Source organism: Gobius niger, assembly GCF_951799975.1.
Source record: "Gobius niger genome assembly, chromosome: 21".
Classification (NCBI taxonomy): Eukaryota; Metazoa; Chordata; class Actinopteri; order Gobiiformes; family Gobiidae; genus Gobius; species Gobius niger.
In genome coordinates this window covers 2,965,953-2,982,209 of record NC_136872.1, presented here as the reverse complement: position 1 = coordinate 2,982,209, position 16,257 = coordinate 2,965,953, and the positions used below count along the sequence as shown (strand labels likewise).

Here is a 16,257-nt window from a genome sequence, read left to right as displayed (position 1 = left end):
TCCATGAAGGTGTCATAAGCCCATAGAGCTGCAGGTGCATCAGGTCATGAAACATCCGTGTGCGCGCAATGTGTCACCAAACACTGTGCGCCGCGCACCAGAGCACCAACTCCAGCCCGGCGCAGGCCGCAGGGCCTTCTGCTCCGGCCCAGGAGGCCCGGGGGGAGAGACCCGGGCCCCGGGGTGTGTGTGTTTCCTCTCCACAGACTGCGCCCTGCTTAGTGCGTATGCGTCCCTCTGTGCAGAGGGGGCTGTCTTGTGTCTCGCGCCACAGGCCTTTTGAGTTGTAAATGTACGCGCACATGATGAGCCGCGCGCTGCCATTGGTCCAGACCCGGCTCTGAATGACAATAGGCCCCGAGGGGAGCTGAGAGAAGCTGAGAGGAAGTTTGTTCACTTCAGAGAGGCATGCTCTGGGCTCGGACACACTCGGACACTCTCCTCAGTCTCCTCAGTCAGACCCTCCTCTCCAGACCCGCACTGACCTCCTTCATGTCCCCCCACACTCAGAGCTGCAGTTGAGACGGACTTTGGTTGATTAGTTAATCGCGCACAGCCGCGCTCCGCAGCAGCTCCGCAGCAGCACTCTCCTCTCGGACCATGTACAGCCTCCTGGAGCATGAGAGCCAGAGCCAGGGCATGTCCCCGCTCACGGCCAGCGGCACCGCGCACCCCGGCTCCAAGAACGCGTGCACCCCCGAGAGCGACCCCATGGACAAGGTCAAGAGGCCCATGAACGCCTTCATGGTGTGGTCCCGGGGCCAGCGGCGGAAGATGGCCCAGGAAAACCCCAAGATGCACAACTCTGAGATCAGCAAGCGCCTGGGGGCCGAGTGGAAGCTGCTCAGCGACTCCGAGAAGAGGCCCTTCATAGACGAGGCCAAGAGGCTCCGCGCGCTGCACATGAAGGAGTACCCCGACTACAAGTACAAGCCGCGCAGGAAGAGCAAGCCCCTGCTGAAGAAGGACTCTCCCGTGGGGAAGTTCCCTCTGGCCCCCGGGGGCCTCTTGGCCGCGCAGGCCCAGAGCCAGAGCCCGCGGATGGACAGCTACGGCTGGGGCCCCGCCGGAGGGTACGCGGGGATGCAGGGCGACTCCATGGGCTACACGCAGCAGCTGCACCGCTACGACCTGTCCGCGCTGCAGTACCCCATGAGCCCCGCCATGACCCCCGCGCAGAGCTACATGAACGGGGCCAACTCCTACAGGTGAGAGCTCCGCACGCGCACACACGCACACACGCACACACGCACTGGCCCCTGGACATTTGTTTTGGAACAGGGGCAAGGACACAATTACGCAGCAGCAGGCCTTTGGTAAAAAGATTACAAAAGTATGTTTTTAACTTTGCCGACACAAAAGCACGAGGGCCATATGTAAAGTAACAGCCATGCACTTCTGCACCTCCCGCTCAAACCTCCACTCATGAACACACTTTTCTCACATAAACTCATCTGTGTAGATCCTGACTGAACCTTCTTCTGTTGTAAACTTTGCAGTAGGGCCTATTATCATATACTGGCAAGTACCAAGTAAGTGGCTCTTGGGTACATGGGTACACATGTTCAGACTCACTTTCACTGCATTAAAGGCACGCTAATTAAAGGCACACTGTGGAACATTTCAACGGAACTGCCGTGTGGTGGATGTGCACATTTACAATAACAGTTTATCAGGTCAAAACACGGGGGGAAATAAGGGATAAAAAAGGTGAAAGAAGTGGAAGAAAAAAGAGGGGTGGAGTAAAAAAAAAAAAAAACAGGTGGTGGTTGTGGTGATGGTGATGGTGGTGATGGTGCTGGTGGTGGGAGGGGAGGGGGATGGATGGGGGGGCAGTGTAACAAAACAAAATAGTACTATCTTCTACCCTCTTGTAGTCTGCTCAGGGCAATTATCCTTTAGAGCAGGGGTTCCCAAACTTTTTTGGGCTGGGACCCCAATAATTGACACGTAAACAACTCAGGACCCCCCCATTGTATAAAGTTATACAATGGGGGGGTCCTAGAGTAAAACATATGACTCTACTTTAGGGAAGAGCAATATGTATTTAAACAGTTTATTTTGAATATTGAAATGGATTTCACAAATGACGTGCTGTTTTACACTCAAAAATATACTAAAGACGGGGACCCCCCACCCAACATCCCCCCCCCCCCCCCCCCCCCCCTTTGGGAACCACTGCTTTAGAGCAACAGGGCGATGTACGTTTAGACCATTACCGGCACATTTCCGATGGTTTTCCACGCTCAGCACCCCCCCAGCCTTTAGCCCGAGCATGTGCAGCATAAAGAGCGTCTCCTCAGACCCGCCTGAACTTTGGGCCGGGAGCGGGGGACGTCTCCACGGCGACGTTTCCCATGACGCACTCATAACCCTGCTTTCCAAACGCTCCCGATAACACGTTTTTGGGAATGATCCGCGGTGTGGCTTTAAGCTGGGCCAGGCCCGAGCTGTTATGCCCGTACCTTCTTCCCCCAGCGAGTGTTGATGAGATTCAGAGTAGGAGGGAGGGGGGGTGAGGGGGGGTGGCAGGAGGACAACAGAAGCTGGGCCGGGGGTGCAGTGCGCTGAATGTAGATGAGGCCATGGGACAGTCTGTGTGGTCTCTTTTTTTTTTTTTTCTTCTTCTTCTTCTTCCCCCCACAATGCCCCGCTCCCGTACACTGCATCTGGCTCCGGGCCCACTGCGAGAGGAGGATCTGCAGCCAGGGACATGAAGGCCGCGGCTTCTTAACACGGGGAGCGCTTCGAGCCGATGTGGGGGGGGGGTTCACAGCACCGAACCGCCGACGATGCACTGTATTCAAAAAGTCCAAACCCACTGGGAGTGTCCCGCATCACACGGCCTCCAGGGAAAGAGTTTGTGTCGAAATCCGCCATCTTCCCGACGCAAGGAAACGACACCCGAAGATTAGGATTAGGGCTGGGTGCCGTTACATTTGCTTTTCGATACCAGGTGCTGTAACGATACTTGGTCTTCGATACCGATACCTGAGCGATACTTTCCTGATACCGATACTAAATAATTTGACGTTTAGAAGCAGAAAACGGAACAATAATGTGTGGAAGATCTGCACATTTGCGTTAGAGGGTTCATCTCCAATGTCACGATTTGTGTGAAAAATGGGGAATAATTTGGGGGGTTAAATGGGAGGAAAATGTTAGTGGGGGGGGGGGAGTAATTTATTTGAAATCACCATGTCACTTCCTTTTAATCCTGTCCCTGGACCAACAGCTTCAAAACTTGGATAGAAGGGTTTTGTTTTGTTTTTTTTCAGTTCCTGACCAGACTGGTATTGTGTAACGGTCCCTCGCCCTGATTAAGATTGTCCGAAACGATGACAAAGGAGACAAAAGAGTTTTGCCGATACATTTGAAATGATTTTAGGGGGTAATAACAGGGCCTCATAATGTTAGAAGGGGGAAGAACCCGTGTGTGTGTTGACCAATCAGAGCACAGCGGGACTCTTGGGTTCAAAACTTTGCTCTGACGTAACAAACCGAGCCAGCAGAGAGACAAAGATGGCCGGCTAAGTATCAGTAAATTTATAGTGGCCACGCTCGTCGACCCAAAGTATTTCACACATATGAAAACTTGTAAAAGGGTTCAGAGGTCACTGTGGAAATAAATGTAAAATACTTTTATTGGAACATGACAGTGGAGAAAGAAAGGGATTCCTTCTAGTATTAAAAAACAAAAACATTAGACGTGATGCAAATAGCCTGCACGTCTAAAACCAGTAAGGAAATGAACTTAAGGAAGCACTTGACGACGCCAGCAGCACGTCCTCATTAGTGCAGTCGTTAAAGCCCCTTTACCTGAAAGTGTCCGGCAGAGGAATAAGATGACTATCTCTCAGTATTTGCTGCTAATCTAATTCCAAGGCCTTTCTGTTGGTGAACGAGCAGCTTGTTGCCGTGACCGTGTGTCGTGAAGGGAGTGTACGATCATCTGCGTTTAACTCTTTGGGTCGTCCCGAGCTGGAATAAGGCCTTTACGGCTCAGTGACTTGAGGTTCTTGGCTTTCCGAAGAGGAATGGCTTGTTCACTTGTAGCTACACTTGTGTCCTCACGTAAAGCTCGAGTTCAGCTGATCCTCTAAAGCAGTGGTTCCCAAAGCGGGGTGGGGGGTCGGTCGTGTGCACTGAACTGGAGGTTCCCAAGAAGATTTCAAGATGTAGAAAAAAAAGTTTTGTTGAATTGGCCATAGCTCTTATTGAAAGTAGCATAGATTTGTAGGGTTGGGCACCGTTAAACAATACCAGTATGGTGTTGAAAAAAAAGTTTAGGAGCAACTGGTATCGAAAAAATATAGTATTGAAGGCAAGTATCGACAAAAATATATATTTAGAGGCAAAGTTTTGATGCCTGTTGGTCCAGCGACTTTCTTTTTAAAGCTCAAAAAAATGATAAAAATGTAAAAGGAATGGTCTTTAATGAAATAAAGTAACATTATTGTTCTGTTTTATGGTTCTAGATGACAAATATTGCAGCAAAGGCATCGGGAAAAGTATCATTAAAGTGTCGGTATCAAAACATTGAAATGAAAAAGTCAACGATGTATTTATACTATTAATAAATAATACTAAACCAGAGAGAGGCTGTATACATAAATACTTTACAAAATGGTAATATAGAATTTAATTGTTTTGGCTTCGTCGTTTCTATACTGATTATTTTTTATAGTCCCATAAAAGTTTGGAACTCTTGCTCCGAGAGTGGCTTCTTCCTCATATTTCTTATTTATTTATATTTGTGTTGTTTGTTTCCCGCAGCCCTCTGTCCTACAGCCCCCAGCCGCCGCCGCCGCCGCCCGCCCCCATGAGCATGTCCATGGTGAAGCCCGAGCCCACCTCCCCTCCGCCCTCCCACCACCGGGGGCCGCTGCAGGGCGACCTCCGCGACATGATCAGCATGTACATGCCCGGCGGGCCAGGAGGGGGCGACGGTTCCGACACGGCCACCGCCGCGCCGGCCGGCGTGCACCACCGGGGCGGCTACAGCGCCGTCCAGCAGCACTACCTGGCCACCGGGAGCATGCCGCTGACGCACATCTGAAGACCCATCCCGCCGCACAGCCGGGTACGCCCACTGCGCACGGACCACGCCCCCTTTCGTCTCCTCAGAATCCAAGCGTCCGTTATTAAATGGGCTCTTTCGCCGCTGTCACCTGACCACGCCCCAAACCTGTCGACGTAAAGGGCGGCGGCGGTGATCAAAATGTTTCTGTAGGCCCAATTTAAGCGCCCGTCGCTACTGTTGTGAACACGCCCCCCGAGAGCCATAACGCGCCCGCCGTTGTGGTCAGGTTGTGTTCTCGCGCACAGGCCGGACAACGACCCGGGGCGTCCACTCGACTGGCCACGCCCTACCACCATCCGTGCGTTTTACCGTACTCGCTGCATGAATGTAAACTGGTCGGTTTGTACAGGCCGGACGCCCAATCCCAGGGTTCGCGCTTATGTCTGCTCCCCTGCAGGTCGGCCACGCCCCCTTTTTCAAAACTTTTTCGGGACTAAACATAAATGCATTTTGCCGCCTAATAAACTCTCAGAATCCTATGAAATCCAAGGTCCTGTAAATCAGCCTCACCTTGAATAAACTCTGGTGAAATGAAGGCGCTTTCCCGTCGCTCCGTGGGCCTGACACCTAATCCGAGCGCTCACTGTCGCCCCCTGCTGGCTGGAGTTCGTGCATAGTTTCTGACTTTGAATTTATGTTTTCATCTTTTTTTTTTTTTACCTGTAATTGTTTTTAATTTATTTGGGGGAGGGGACAAAATGGCCTCCAGTCCATTTCTGTCCCGTCTTTTTCTCAAAATGATTATTTACAAAAAGCGATTAGGTCAAAAAAAAGGGGTGATGATAAATTCAAGTCAGCTTGTCTCTTTTACTTTTAACCCTGTAGATCTTTTGTGCCGTGTCCTGGTTTTGTTTCTTCAGGCGCCTTTTTAACAGTTGTAAATATTTTTGTGTGTCCGTCTGGAGGATGCGTCTCAGTTCAGTTGGACAATCAGCACTGGACCCCGGCCCCTCTGACCCACTTGTTATTTTTTTTTTTCCCTCTTGTTTTGAAAGCCACTGTATGTAGATGTGATTGTTTTGAAATGATTGCATATATTTTAATAAAATGCCAAGTGTTCATAAAGCTCATCTCGTTCCATTCGACGGTTTGTTGTGGACAGTTAGCAAGTCAGCTAGTCCGTTAGCCTGCTGATGGATGTAGCATTAGCATCGCAAATTATGAACCAGATGTTTTCAGCTGTTGTCCACCCGACCACATTTAGATCAAAGCCTAGTTGGAAATTATTAATGAATGTACAAACCTATTGGGATTTTACTTTAGACGCAAATTAATGCATGAAAGTGTCCTCTGAGCTAAATGCTAACTCATATTTAGTTAAAGCTGCTTTATGAAACTTTTTATGCAGGAAAAAAAGTGAATATTTGTGCTGTGTATGACCTTGTAGTGACCACACGGTGTTTACTTCCCATCACAGTGGTCTGTAGGACGCTCCACTGGCGGAGCCTCTCACCAGAAAACCCTCAAAACAATTGATCCTGGTGCGTCGTAGAGACCACTATTATCAAAAGTAAAAGTGACATGCTGACCACTCATACTGGGTCACTACAAGGCCAAACACGCACAAATGTCTACTTTTTTTTTTGCATGAAAGTTACATAATGCACCTTTAAGTTTCTGCTTGCTGTGGGTCAGATACACAGCCAGTGGCAACTGAACTCAGTCTTATGAGATGTTAATGATAAAGAAACCACAGAAAAGGACAAAACATACTTCGCCGTACTTTAGGATTGGGCCTGGCTTCACAGAACGTTCACTTTAAACAGGTCCAGGATTTTGAAGGCTAACAAAATGTGCACGTCTGTAGGTACAAGCTCAGAGCTGAAGGCATTTCAGTCATTTCTATGGGATATGGTTTAAAGTAGATGGTTTAAAGCAACGGTTACCAACCTTATTTCAGCTGAGGGCTACTTTAAGAGCACTAAGTTGTTCGAGGGCTACCAGTTAAAAACAAATCCTAAAGACTTAAACGTACACTGTTCACTTATAGGATATTGACCCCATATTATATTAAAATAGCTTTATTTTAAACTCATACTGAGTCACAAGAACCGAAATAACTGTAATTTTAAGAATTAGATTCAAGAAAATGAAGTGTTTTACACTTTAGAAAAAGTCCCAAGGGCTACTGGACATGCCCCAAAGGGCCCCTGGGTGCCCGCGGGCACCACGTTGGTGACCCCTGCTTTAAAGCAACGGTTCTCAACTGGTTTGACTCTAGTGGTGATTTAAAGTGTAGGCTACATATAAACATGGTGTCCCAGGCTAGGTACAGGGCCTTTAACACCCTTTAAAGGCCCTATAACTGATTAATTTACTTATAACAAACAATGAAAGACAAAGCCTAGCTGTGGTCCAAACATATTCCTAACTTGTCCGTTTAACTAAAGGAGGAAAAACAAATCAGAAAAACATCAGGTATAGTACCTTTAAAGTGCACATGACAGGTTTTGATATGACTTATTTCAGTGAAGCAGCCATTTTAACGGAGAAATGTTGGGAAGAAAAGTTATTTGAATTTGATTTTTTAAGCTACTGACGGGAAGTGACATAGATAGAGGTAAAGTTTGACTCATTTCCCATTCACGTAACATGGTCGGCACGGCAACAGTTTAAAATGCTTTGCCTCGGTCTATGTCACTTCCTGTCAGGGTCCAATAAAAAAGTGAAGCTAGAAACGTCACAGAAATGGTCCAGCTGAAGAAAGCTGGGAAAAGCTTTTAGTAAAATGTTAAATATAATTGAAAACACATTGTTTTTCTTTATTGGTAACGTGACACAAGATGATTATGAGACAATATTTCTGACATTGAGTTTGACATATTTTTTACTAAAACTGCATTTTAGTGAAATTAAGCCAAATATCAAAACACAGAACCAGATTTTAATGTTTTTAACTGAAAAATGCAACAAAAAGCCACAAAAGCACAACATGAAAGTGACGAAAAAGTGATGAAAAAGCTACAAAAGAGCAACAAAAATGTGGCAAAAATGTCAAGAGATTTCAAAATTTCAAAGATCATTTGTAGTAAAAGGTTTTTAAAAAAAAGTGTTTTTGCATTATTCTTTTAACACAACACAACAACTGCCAATAAATCTGAGTTGAGCAAATCTTTTTCTAAGCGCACTGCAAAAAGAACAATCGTCTTAAGAAATGACATCACTTTGTTTGAACTAAGGGGTTAAGATTGAGTAGGTTTAGTCTTGGATCAGATAAAACCTTTTTACCAATGAAACAAGCACACTTTGTCTTAATCCAAATCTTAATCCAATCCAATAAATATTTTTTTAATGTAAATGTTTGTCTGATTTCAAGTGGTATTTCTGCTTGTTCCATTGGCATTTTTTATTATTACCTTATCTTAGATTAGTTCAAACCAAATTCAACATGAAGAACCTTAGATCAACTGATTTGATGTCATTTGTCTTATTTAAGATGATCATTTTCCCAGTGTAATTGGCTGCATCTGAGTTTGGGGGGTTTCAGTTTGGGGGGTTTCAGTTTGGGGGGTACTTTGAGTAGAAATGAACGACTGAAGCCTAAAGTAAATCACCTTTTTAGCAAATGCCAATGTTTTACATCAGTGGTTCTCAAGTGGTTTGGCTTCAGGACCCACCATTACCCCCCTTGACAAGGATCATGCAACATTTTCTACTTTCCATTCAAGTTTTTATTGTACAAGCCGTAGATATGCTTTTAAAACAACCCGATATCATTCATTTGAATGTGTTTCCATGCAGTTTTAGATGGAAAATATTGGGGGTAAAACAGTTCCCTGTGGGCCACTGACATTGGTTCCGTAACCCACAGTTGATCCGACCGGTCTGCTCTTTGTGCATTAGCCGATATATAACATTTCAGAGCACTTTAACAGTTTTTTTTTTTATCTTATCGGCATAATAGTCTTTCTCAAATTGATCTTAAGTTACTGACAGGAAGTGACATAGATAGAGGTAAAGTTTAGCCCCCGGGCCTGACTTAAAGGGATATGCGAGACAACAAAAGGTTGGGACTCGCTGCTTTAAAGGCCTGGTGTTTGTCTGTTGGATTACATCGCTACAAACTCCTAAATCAGACCTTCCACTCTTGAAAGTCGACTTTTTGAAATCCGATCTATTTTTTTTTTTTAAATAAAGAACTGTTTTCTCGCTCGGACAAACATTCTGGCTCCTCGGCCAATACCAGTCCAGCTTCACCAACATCCCCCCAGTCGCAAAGTAAACTCTCCTCTCTGCTTGTGCGTGAGTTCTCCGTATCCCAAACCCTGCAACCTGTTTGAATATTCACTCCCCCCTCCCTCACCCCCTCCCTCACCCCCTCCCTCACCCCCTTCCTCTGAGTAATTGCCCGTTTCACTTGTCATTGTGCTGCCTTTTCAGCCTGCAGGTGCACTCCGTAAAGGATTCCTCCGCGCTCCTCCCCCTGGGGCCCATTGTCCGGAGCGGGCCCCCCCCCCTCCCTCCTCCGCCAGACCCCCACGGAGACCCAAATTGGGGCGCTATACTTTTTCTTGGGGAGAGGACTTGGAGCTCGAGCTTAACCCTTTCACTGGCCGCATCTTTCTCATGGAAATGAGGGCGAGGGGGGGGTGGGGGGGGCGGGTGGACGGGGGGGGCGGTGCAGGGGTTTGCCCTCCACAAACATCAAAAATGACGTCGGGATAAAGAGAGCGGTCACATTTCCCACTGAAAGGGAAAGCGGCGCAGACGTGGGCAGGGAAAGAGTTAACGTCGCAAAGGTTTTTTTGGGGGGAAAGAAGTGGGAATGACTTGGAAGCCACAAGAGTCTGTGAAGTATACATTAAAAATACTTCACACTACAGGCAAAAGTACATTTCAAAACTAAACAGGAAATCCAAAATCCCCTTGGTGAGAAAATAAAACCAAACATTTGAATTCAGCTCAATCCGTTATTCAGATTTGATGGGAAGATGGGAAATTTGGGGCATTTTTGGGCGTAAAACACACATATGAAAACATAAAATGACAGAAAACTTGCAATGTATTTTTTTCTCACATTTATATACCTAAGTTTTTAATTCTTCCACTGATTCAGATTTTGTTTGGGGGATGTTGTAGTTTAAGAGCCGTTTCTCACATTGTAGTGACTGTATCCCCCCATCAGTAGCTCCTACAGACGTGACACCGTCCATCCTCAGACTGAACTATAAAATGAAGGTTTAATCAGATTTATTTTTATATCCGGTTCCTGTTTTCAAATTTCAAAAAAACAAGGCAAAATTTCAACCTGTAGAGATTTTTCCATAGAAATCACAGAAATGCCTGTGTTATCGTGTAATCCTGTCACGATAACACATTTGAAGTTCGATATATTGAGGCAGGAAAGTATCGCGATAAACGATATTATTGACTCTAACGATACTCCATACTGTCGATAATGACAGTTGTTCTAAAAATGCACAATCGTATCCTGAAGTAATGTTGTGCAAATGTAACTCAATTTGCTTCAGTTAGAAGTCAAAGTTTTACAAAGAGAAGAAGAGAAGAATGGGGGGGGGGGGTGCTAATACATGTACAGACGATAAATATCGAGCCCAGAAATGTATCGTTTATCTGATATTTATTGAGCGATAAGTCGTAATAGTAATTATCGTGAGTTTAGTATCAGACCCACAAAAAGCAACAATGATTTTGAGTTAGCATTTAGCTCAGATGAGGCTAATTTATATCTAAAGTCAAACGTCCAAAGGTCAAAGGTCTGTCCATTCATGAATGATTTATAATCCCCTCATACGTATGTTTATGTTTATGTTTGTTTATGTCTATGTCTATGTTTATGTTTGTTTATGTTTATTTATGTTTATGTTTGTTTATGTTTATGTCTATGTTTATGTCTGTGTTTATGATTGTTTATGTTTATGTCTATGTTTATGTCTATGTTTATGATTGTTTATGTTTATGTTTGTTTATGTTTATGTCTATGTCTATGTTTATGTCTATGTCTATGTTTATGTTTATGTTTATGTTTACTGTCAATGTTTCTATATCTCTATATTTAATAAACACTTTCTCATCGTGAGATCGTGAAGTACAATCTGTAAAAATACTTCACCTCTTAAACCGAGCACATTTTCTCCCGTTCGGCTTTAACCAAACGTAAAAGCATCTTGGAAAAAGTGTCAAAATAGTGTTAAAAATGCAACGATAAAAGACACACAAGAGCAACAGACGAGCAACAAGAGAGTAACAGGAAAGTAACAAAAGAGTGACAAAAAATAGATTTAAAAAGTGATAAGAAGTGACAAAAATGTGACAAAAAGTAACAAAAAAGTAACAAAAAAGTGACAAAAAGTGACATAAAAGTGACAAAGTGACAAAAAAGTAACAAAAAAGTGACAAAAAAGTAACAAAAAATAGATTAAAAAAAGTAACAAAAAATAGACTAAAAAAGTGACAAAAAAGTAACAAAAAAGTGACAAAAAAGTAACAAAAAGTGACAAAAAAGTGACAAAAAATAGATTTAAAAAAAGTTACAAAAAATAGACAAAAAAGTGACAAAAAGTAACAAAAAGTGATGAAAAAGTAACAAAAAAGCAACAAAAAAGTGACAAAAGTGAGGAAAAAAGTGATGAAAAAGTGACATAAGTGATGGATTAAACACAAGGAACAAGATCCTTCAGGTACGTACAGTACAGTTTTAGATTTGGGTAAAGCTGAATTGGAGTTTTTAAACTTCGGAGCAGAAGGGGGCAGTACTCAGTTACATTTACTCAAATACAGAGGTGGGTAGAGTAGCCAATATATTTACTCAAGTGTAACGTTACTTAGTAGTGACCCAAATAAATACTCCTTTAAAAGTAAAAAAAAAAAAGTACTTGGAGAGAATGTGACTTGAGTACTGTGAGTAACTGAGTGCGTTTTTAAAAGTCTGATTCATGTTTCAGTTTTGACGAATGATCATTACAAACAAAACTTGTAAAGAAGTGACAATATTTATAATTTGTGTTGTTTGTGTTTCTTTGTCTTTAGAAATCTCTCTTGTTGTTTCCCATCATTTCTGTCACAACTGAAACATAAATCCGACGTTTCCGCTCAGACAGTGATGAAGTCCTTGTACTTGCGTGTTGATTTGGGTCACGGCTTGTTCTTGAGTAAAGTGATGTGAAAGTGACGTTACTCTTACTCGAGTACATATTTGAGGCTGCTCCACCCGCCTCTGCCTATGAGGATAAATGAAGAAATGAAAGTGAAAAGCAGAGACCAACATGTTGATTTGTGTGGATGTTTTACTCAGGGCGAGTTCCTGTAGAGGTATGGGGGTGATGGTAGGGTGGTGGAGGGGGGGTCCCTCTGTGAGATTTTCTGCTCCACCACACTCTCTCTCTTAGCAACAGGCGCTGGAGCTTCGGCTAATGGTTTCCATGGAGGCGGACAATGACTTCACCCTCGGCGGGATAAAGGATCACAGAAGGAGAGGGGCGCGGGACAAAAAGGCACTTATTTCTGCCGCACGGACCGGCCACAGTCCATCAACAGCAAATATCTCACTGGTGACAGGCCTCTCGCTCGCAGGCGCTCAGCGCGGGACAGGAGCAGTCCTGGGAAGTGATTTTGGACGAGTCAAATTAAAATGCTACTGCCAATGGCCAACGCACAAGTGGAACTTGTTTCAACACGTATCCCGATACAGAGAGCCACGTATGATACATATCCCGATACAGAGAGCCCCGTACGATATATATCCCGATACAGAGAGCCCCGTACGATATATATCCCGATACAGAGAGCCCCGTACGATATATATCCCGATACAGAGAGCCCCGTACGATATATATCCCGATACAGAGAGCCCCGTACAATATATATCCCGATACAGAGAGCCCCGTACGATATATATCCCGATACAGAGAGCCCCGTACGATATATATCCTGATACAGAGAGCCCCGTACGATATATATCCCGATACAGAGAGCCCCGTACGATATATATCCCGATACAGAGAGCCCCGTACGATATATATCCCGATACAGAGAGCCCCGTACAATATATATCCCGATACAGAGGGCCCCGTACGATACATATCCCGATACAGAGAGCCCCGTACGATATATATCCCGATACAGAGAGCCCCGTACGATATATATCCCGATACAGAGAGCCCCGTACGATATATATCCCGATACAGAGAGCCCCGTACGATATATATCCCGATACAGAGGGCCACGTACGATATGTATCCCGATACAGAGAGCCCCGCACAATACATATCCTGATACAGAGAGCCCCGTAAGATATATATCCCGATACAGAGAGCCCCGTACGATATATATCCCGATACAGAGAGCCATGTACGATATATATCCCGAAACAGAGAGCCCCGTATGATATATATCCCGATACAGAGGGCCCCGTACGATATATATCCCGATACAGAGGGCCACGTACGATATGTATCCCGATACAGAGAGCCCCGCACAATACATATCCTGATACAGAGAGCCATGTACGATATATATCCCGAAACAGAGAGCCCCGTATGATATATATCCCGATACAGAGAGCTCCGTACGATATATATCCCGATACAGAGAGCCCCGTACGATATATATCCCGATACAGAGAGCCCCGTACGATATATATCCCGATACAGAGAGCCATGTACGATATATATCCCGAAACAGAGAGCCCCGTATGATATATATCCCGATACAGAGAGCTCCGTACGATACATATCCCGATACAGAGAGCCCCGTACGATATATATCCCGATACGGAGGGCCACGTACGATATATATCCCGATACAGAGAGCCCCGCACGATATATATCCTGATACAGAGAGCCACGTATGATACATATCCCGATACAGAGAGCCCTGCACGATATATATCCCGATACAGAGAGCCACGTACGATATATATCCCGATACAGAGAGCCCCGTACGATGAGTGTCCCGGGCCCGATATGATATGTAGACGTGTTGCGATATATTGTAAAAGAATATTTTGTCCCTGCCCTACGGGTTAGGGTGTTTTAGAGTTCTTTTTGTCTCTGCTGGGGACAAAACCTTTTGTGCCCAGCAGGCACAGAACTTTTTTTTTTTTTACATTTTAAAGATTTTATGACACTTGAAATGAAACATAAACATGAAAACATAACTAAAGTGACTGCTTGTTCCATCTTTATTATTTGTTTCCCCAGTGTTCCTTTATAAATATACCTTCCTTTAATGGCCTATAGTGGTTTTCATACTTTTCTCACACCACTTCCTAAAACATTTCACCTCCCTGGTGTGTGGTGTGGTCTGATGACTGCACACGTATTACACAGTGATTACCTTCATTTTTCGGTCAATGAACAAGCTTTACTATACAACATGCTCACACTATTGTTTCTAAACTTAAGCATATGGTCTGTCCCTGACTGAAATGAAGATGGTCTAAAATGGACAATTTTAGACCATCTTCTAAAATGGCCCTGAAGAAGCCTGAGGGCCTCCACCTGGGCACGCTAATGCAGAGCCAAATGTTGTTGATACACAGTATATTTATTGTAACGCTTTGATGACGAGCTGCTTATTAATGAGGCTATTTCCATCCATTTTCTTCCGCTTTATCCGTCTATTTATCTTTAAAAAAATAATCAAAACATATAATTTAAAACACTGGAGATTATTTAAAATCTACAGTGTTTAAGGCGTTTACTTTAGTAAGTTAGTGTCATTGTGCTCTTCAAGTCGTTCTTGTTTTAGCCAGCAGGTGGGGCTGTGGTGTAACCACTGCTGGAGCTGAGTGCCATGCATTTGCCAGATATAGACAAAAGATACCAGCCCTAAGATAGTTAAAGGCCCTATAGGCCTACCTGATTTATTGTTGTTATTATGGCAATAAATAAAAGCAGGATCAACTAGGCTAAACGAGCATGTGGTCCAAACTCATCCCTCACTCTCCGAGCTCATCACAATTCTTCAATGGGATGAGTTTATAGGCACATTTCACTGGCAGCGTCACTTTTCAGGGTCACTCTCACACAAATGCTAGAAAACTAGCTGGTATCTATGAAATGGATACAAATGCTTTATAATTAGATGCAGTGTTTTCCTCTCAAATATCAGAGTTTAGTATATTTTAAAGGAGGACCAAAATATATCTTTCATTCCATCGCTAAAAGAAAAAAAAAAATAATAATCAGGTACCGTAGCTTTAAAGGACAGGCACTTTCCTGACTCACTCCTGTCCTGTAGGTGCCGCTCTAACCCACACTTAAGCCAGGGGTGTCCAAAGAATGCAGTGAAACATTTAACTGGATTAATTTAGGTAAACATTATTTAAGTTACCAAAATAAATGCCAGCTTCCTATCATGCTAAAACTTTAGATGTATGATTGGGCAGCAATTTAAATTTTTAATAAAAAGTACCAACTGTGGGAACGTGTGCCTGAGGGCCAACAAAACATTGCCTGAGGGCCACATTTGGCCCCCAGGCCGCACTTTGTGAAACCCTGGTGTGAGCAAAGCAGCTCTACTGGAGCAGTAAATGAAACAGACAAAAGAAAAGAACTCAAGTCATTTCTAAATGCTGTTTATTTTGTATTTGTTCTTCAAACAAAAGTCAAACTATTTACACATCTTCCGTTTTTTTTTTTTTTCCACAATGGTTTCTGAATTATTATGCATGTTAATGTTGAAACAGCAGACTTTTGAGGCCAAGAAGCTGAGCTGATCGTAGTACGCTGGCGGACAGAACATGAATGATTAATACGCAGTTTCTAAACAGATGAACTTGTTGACGGAGCAGCTCCAACGCAGCGCCCGGATCACATTCTGCCACGCTGCCAAGGGAAATGGAAAAGACCCGCATTCTCAGCCTTAACCATATATTCAACAATAAACCCTGCGCCAAACTTTGGTGTTTCCGTTAAAAGGCAAATTCTACCCTCCACATCAATATAAACTACAGGCTTTTCTTTACAATGTTCTGGCTTCACATCTGTTCAGAACCATTTGAGTCATTTCATGGCAAAACCTTTACAATGTCGGTTTTCTCGTTCACACAGTCAAAACAAATTGAGCTGACCCCTCTAGATGCCATTTGATCATCTAAAGTCGACGCAACAATGTTTGGAGGATTAGGTTCATGGAGTAAGAAAGCGGTCAATACAGTACTCATACTTTTTAAGTTCAAAAAACAAGAACGCACACTTCCAAAAGCTACC

The 16,257-nt window shown here is 44.0% G+C and overlaps 1 protein-coding gene across 1 annotated transcript; it reads left to right on the top strand.

Moving 5' to 3' along the window:
* The first annotated feature begins 382 nt into the window (after positions 1-382).
* Positions 383-5,271, top strand: sox19b (SRY-box transcription factor 19b). The gene is made up of 2 exons (XM_079580653.1): positions 383-1,208; positions 4,777-5,271. Exons 1-2 carry the CDS (start codon positions 601-603, stop codon positions 5,057-5,059), a joined length of 891 nt encoding a protein of 296 aa, XP_079436779.1. The 5' UTR covers positions 383-600; the 3' UTR covers positions 5,060-5,271.
* The last annotated feature ends 10,986 nt before the right edge of the window (positions 5,272-16,257 follow it).

Excerpts from the sequence above, each read along its gene's own strand:
- sox19b (XM_079580653.1), top strand. The coding sequence starts at position 601 with ATGTACAGCCTCCTGGAGCATGAGAGCCAGAGCCAGGGCATGTCCCCG. Across the intron at positions 1,209-4,776 it reads AACGGGGCCAACTCCTACAG|CCCTCTGTCCTACAGCCCCC; the intron begins GTGAGAGCTCCG and ends TGTTTCCCGCAG.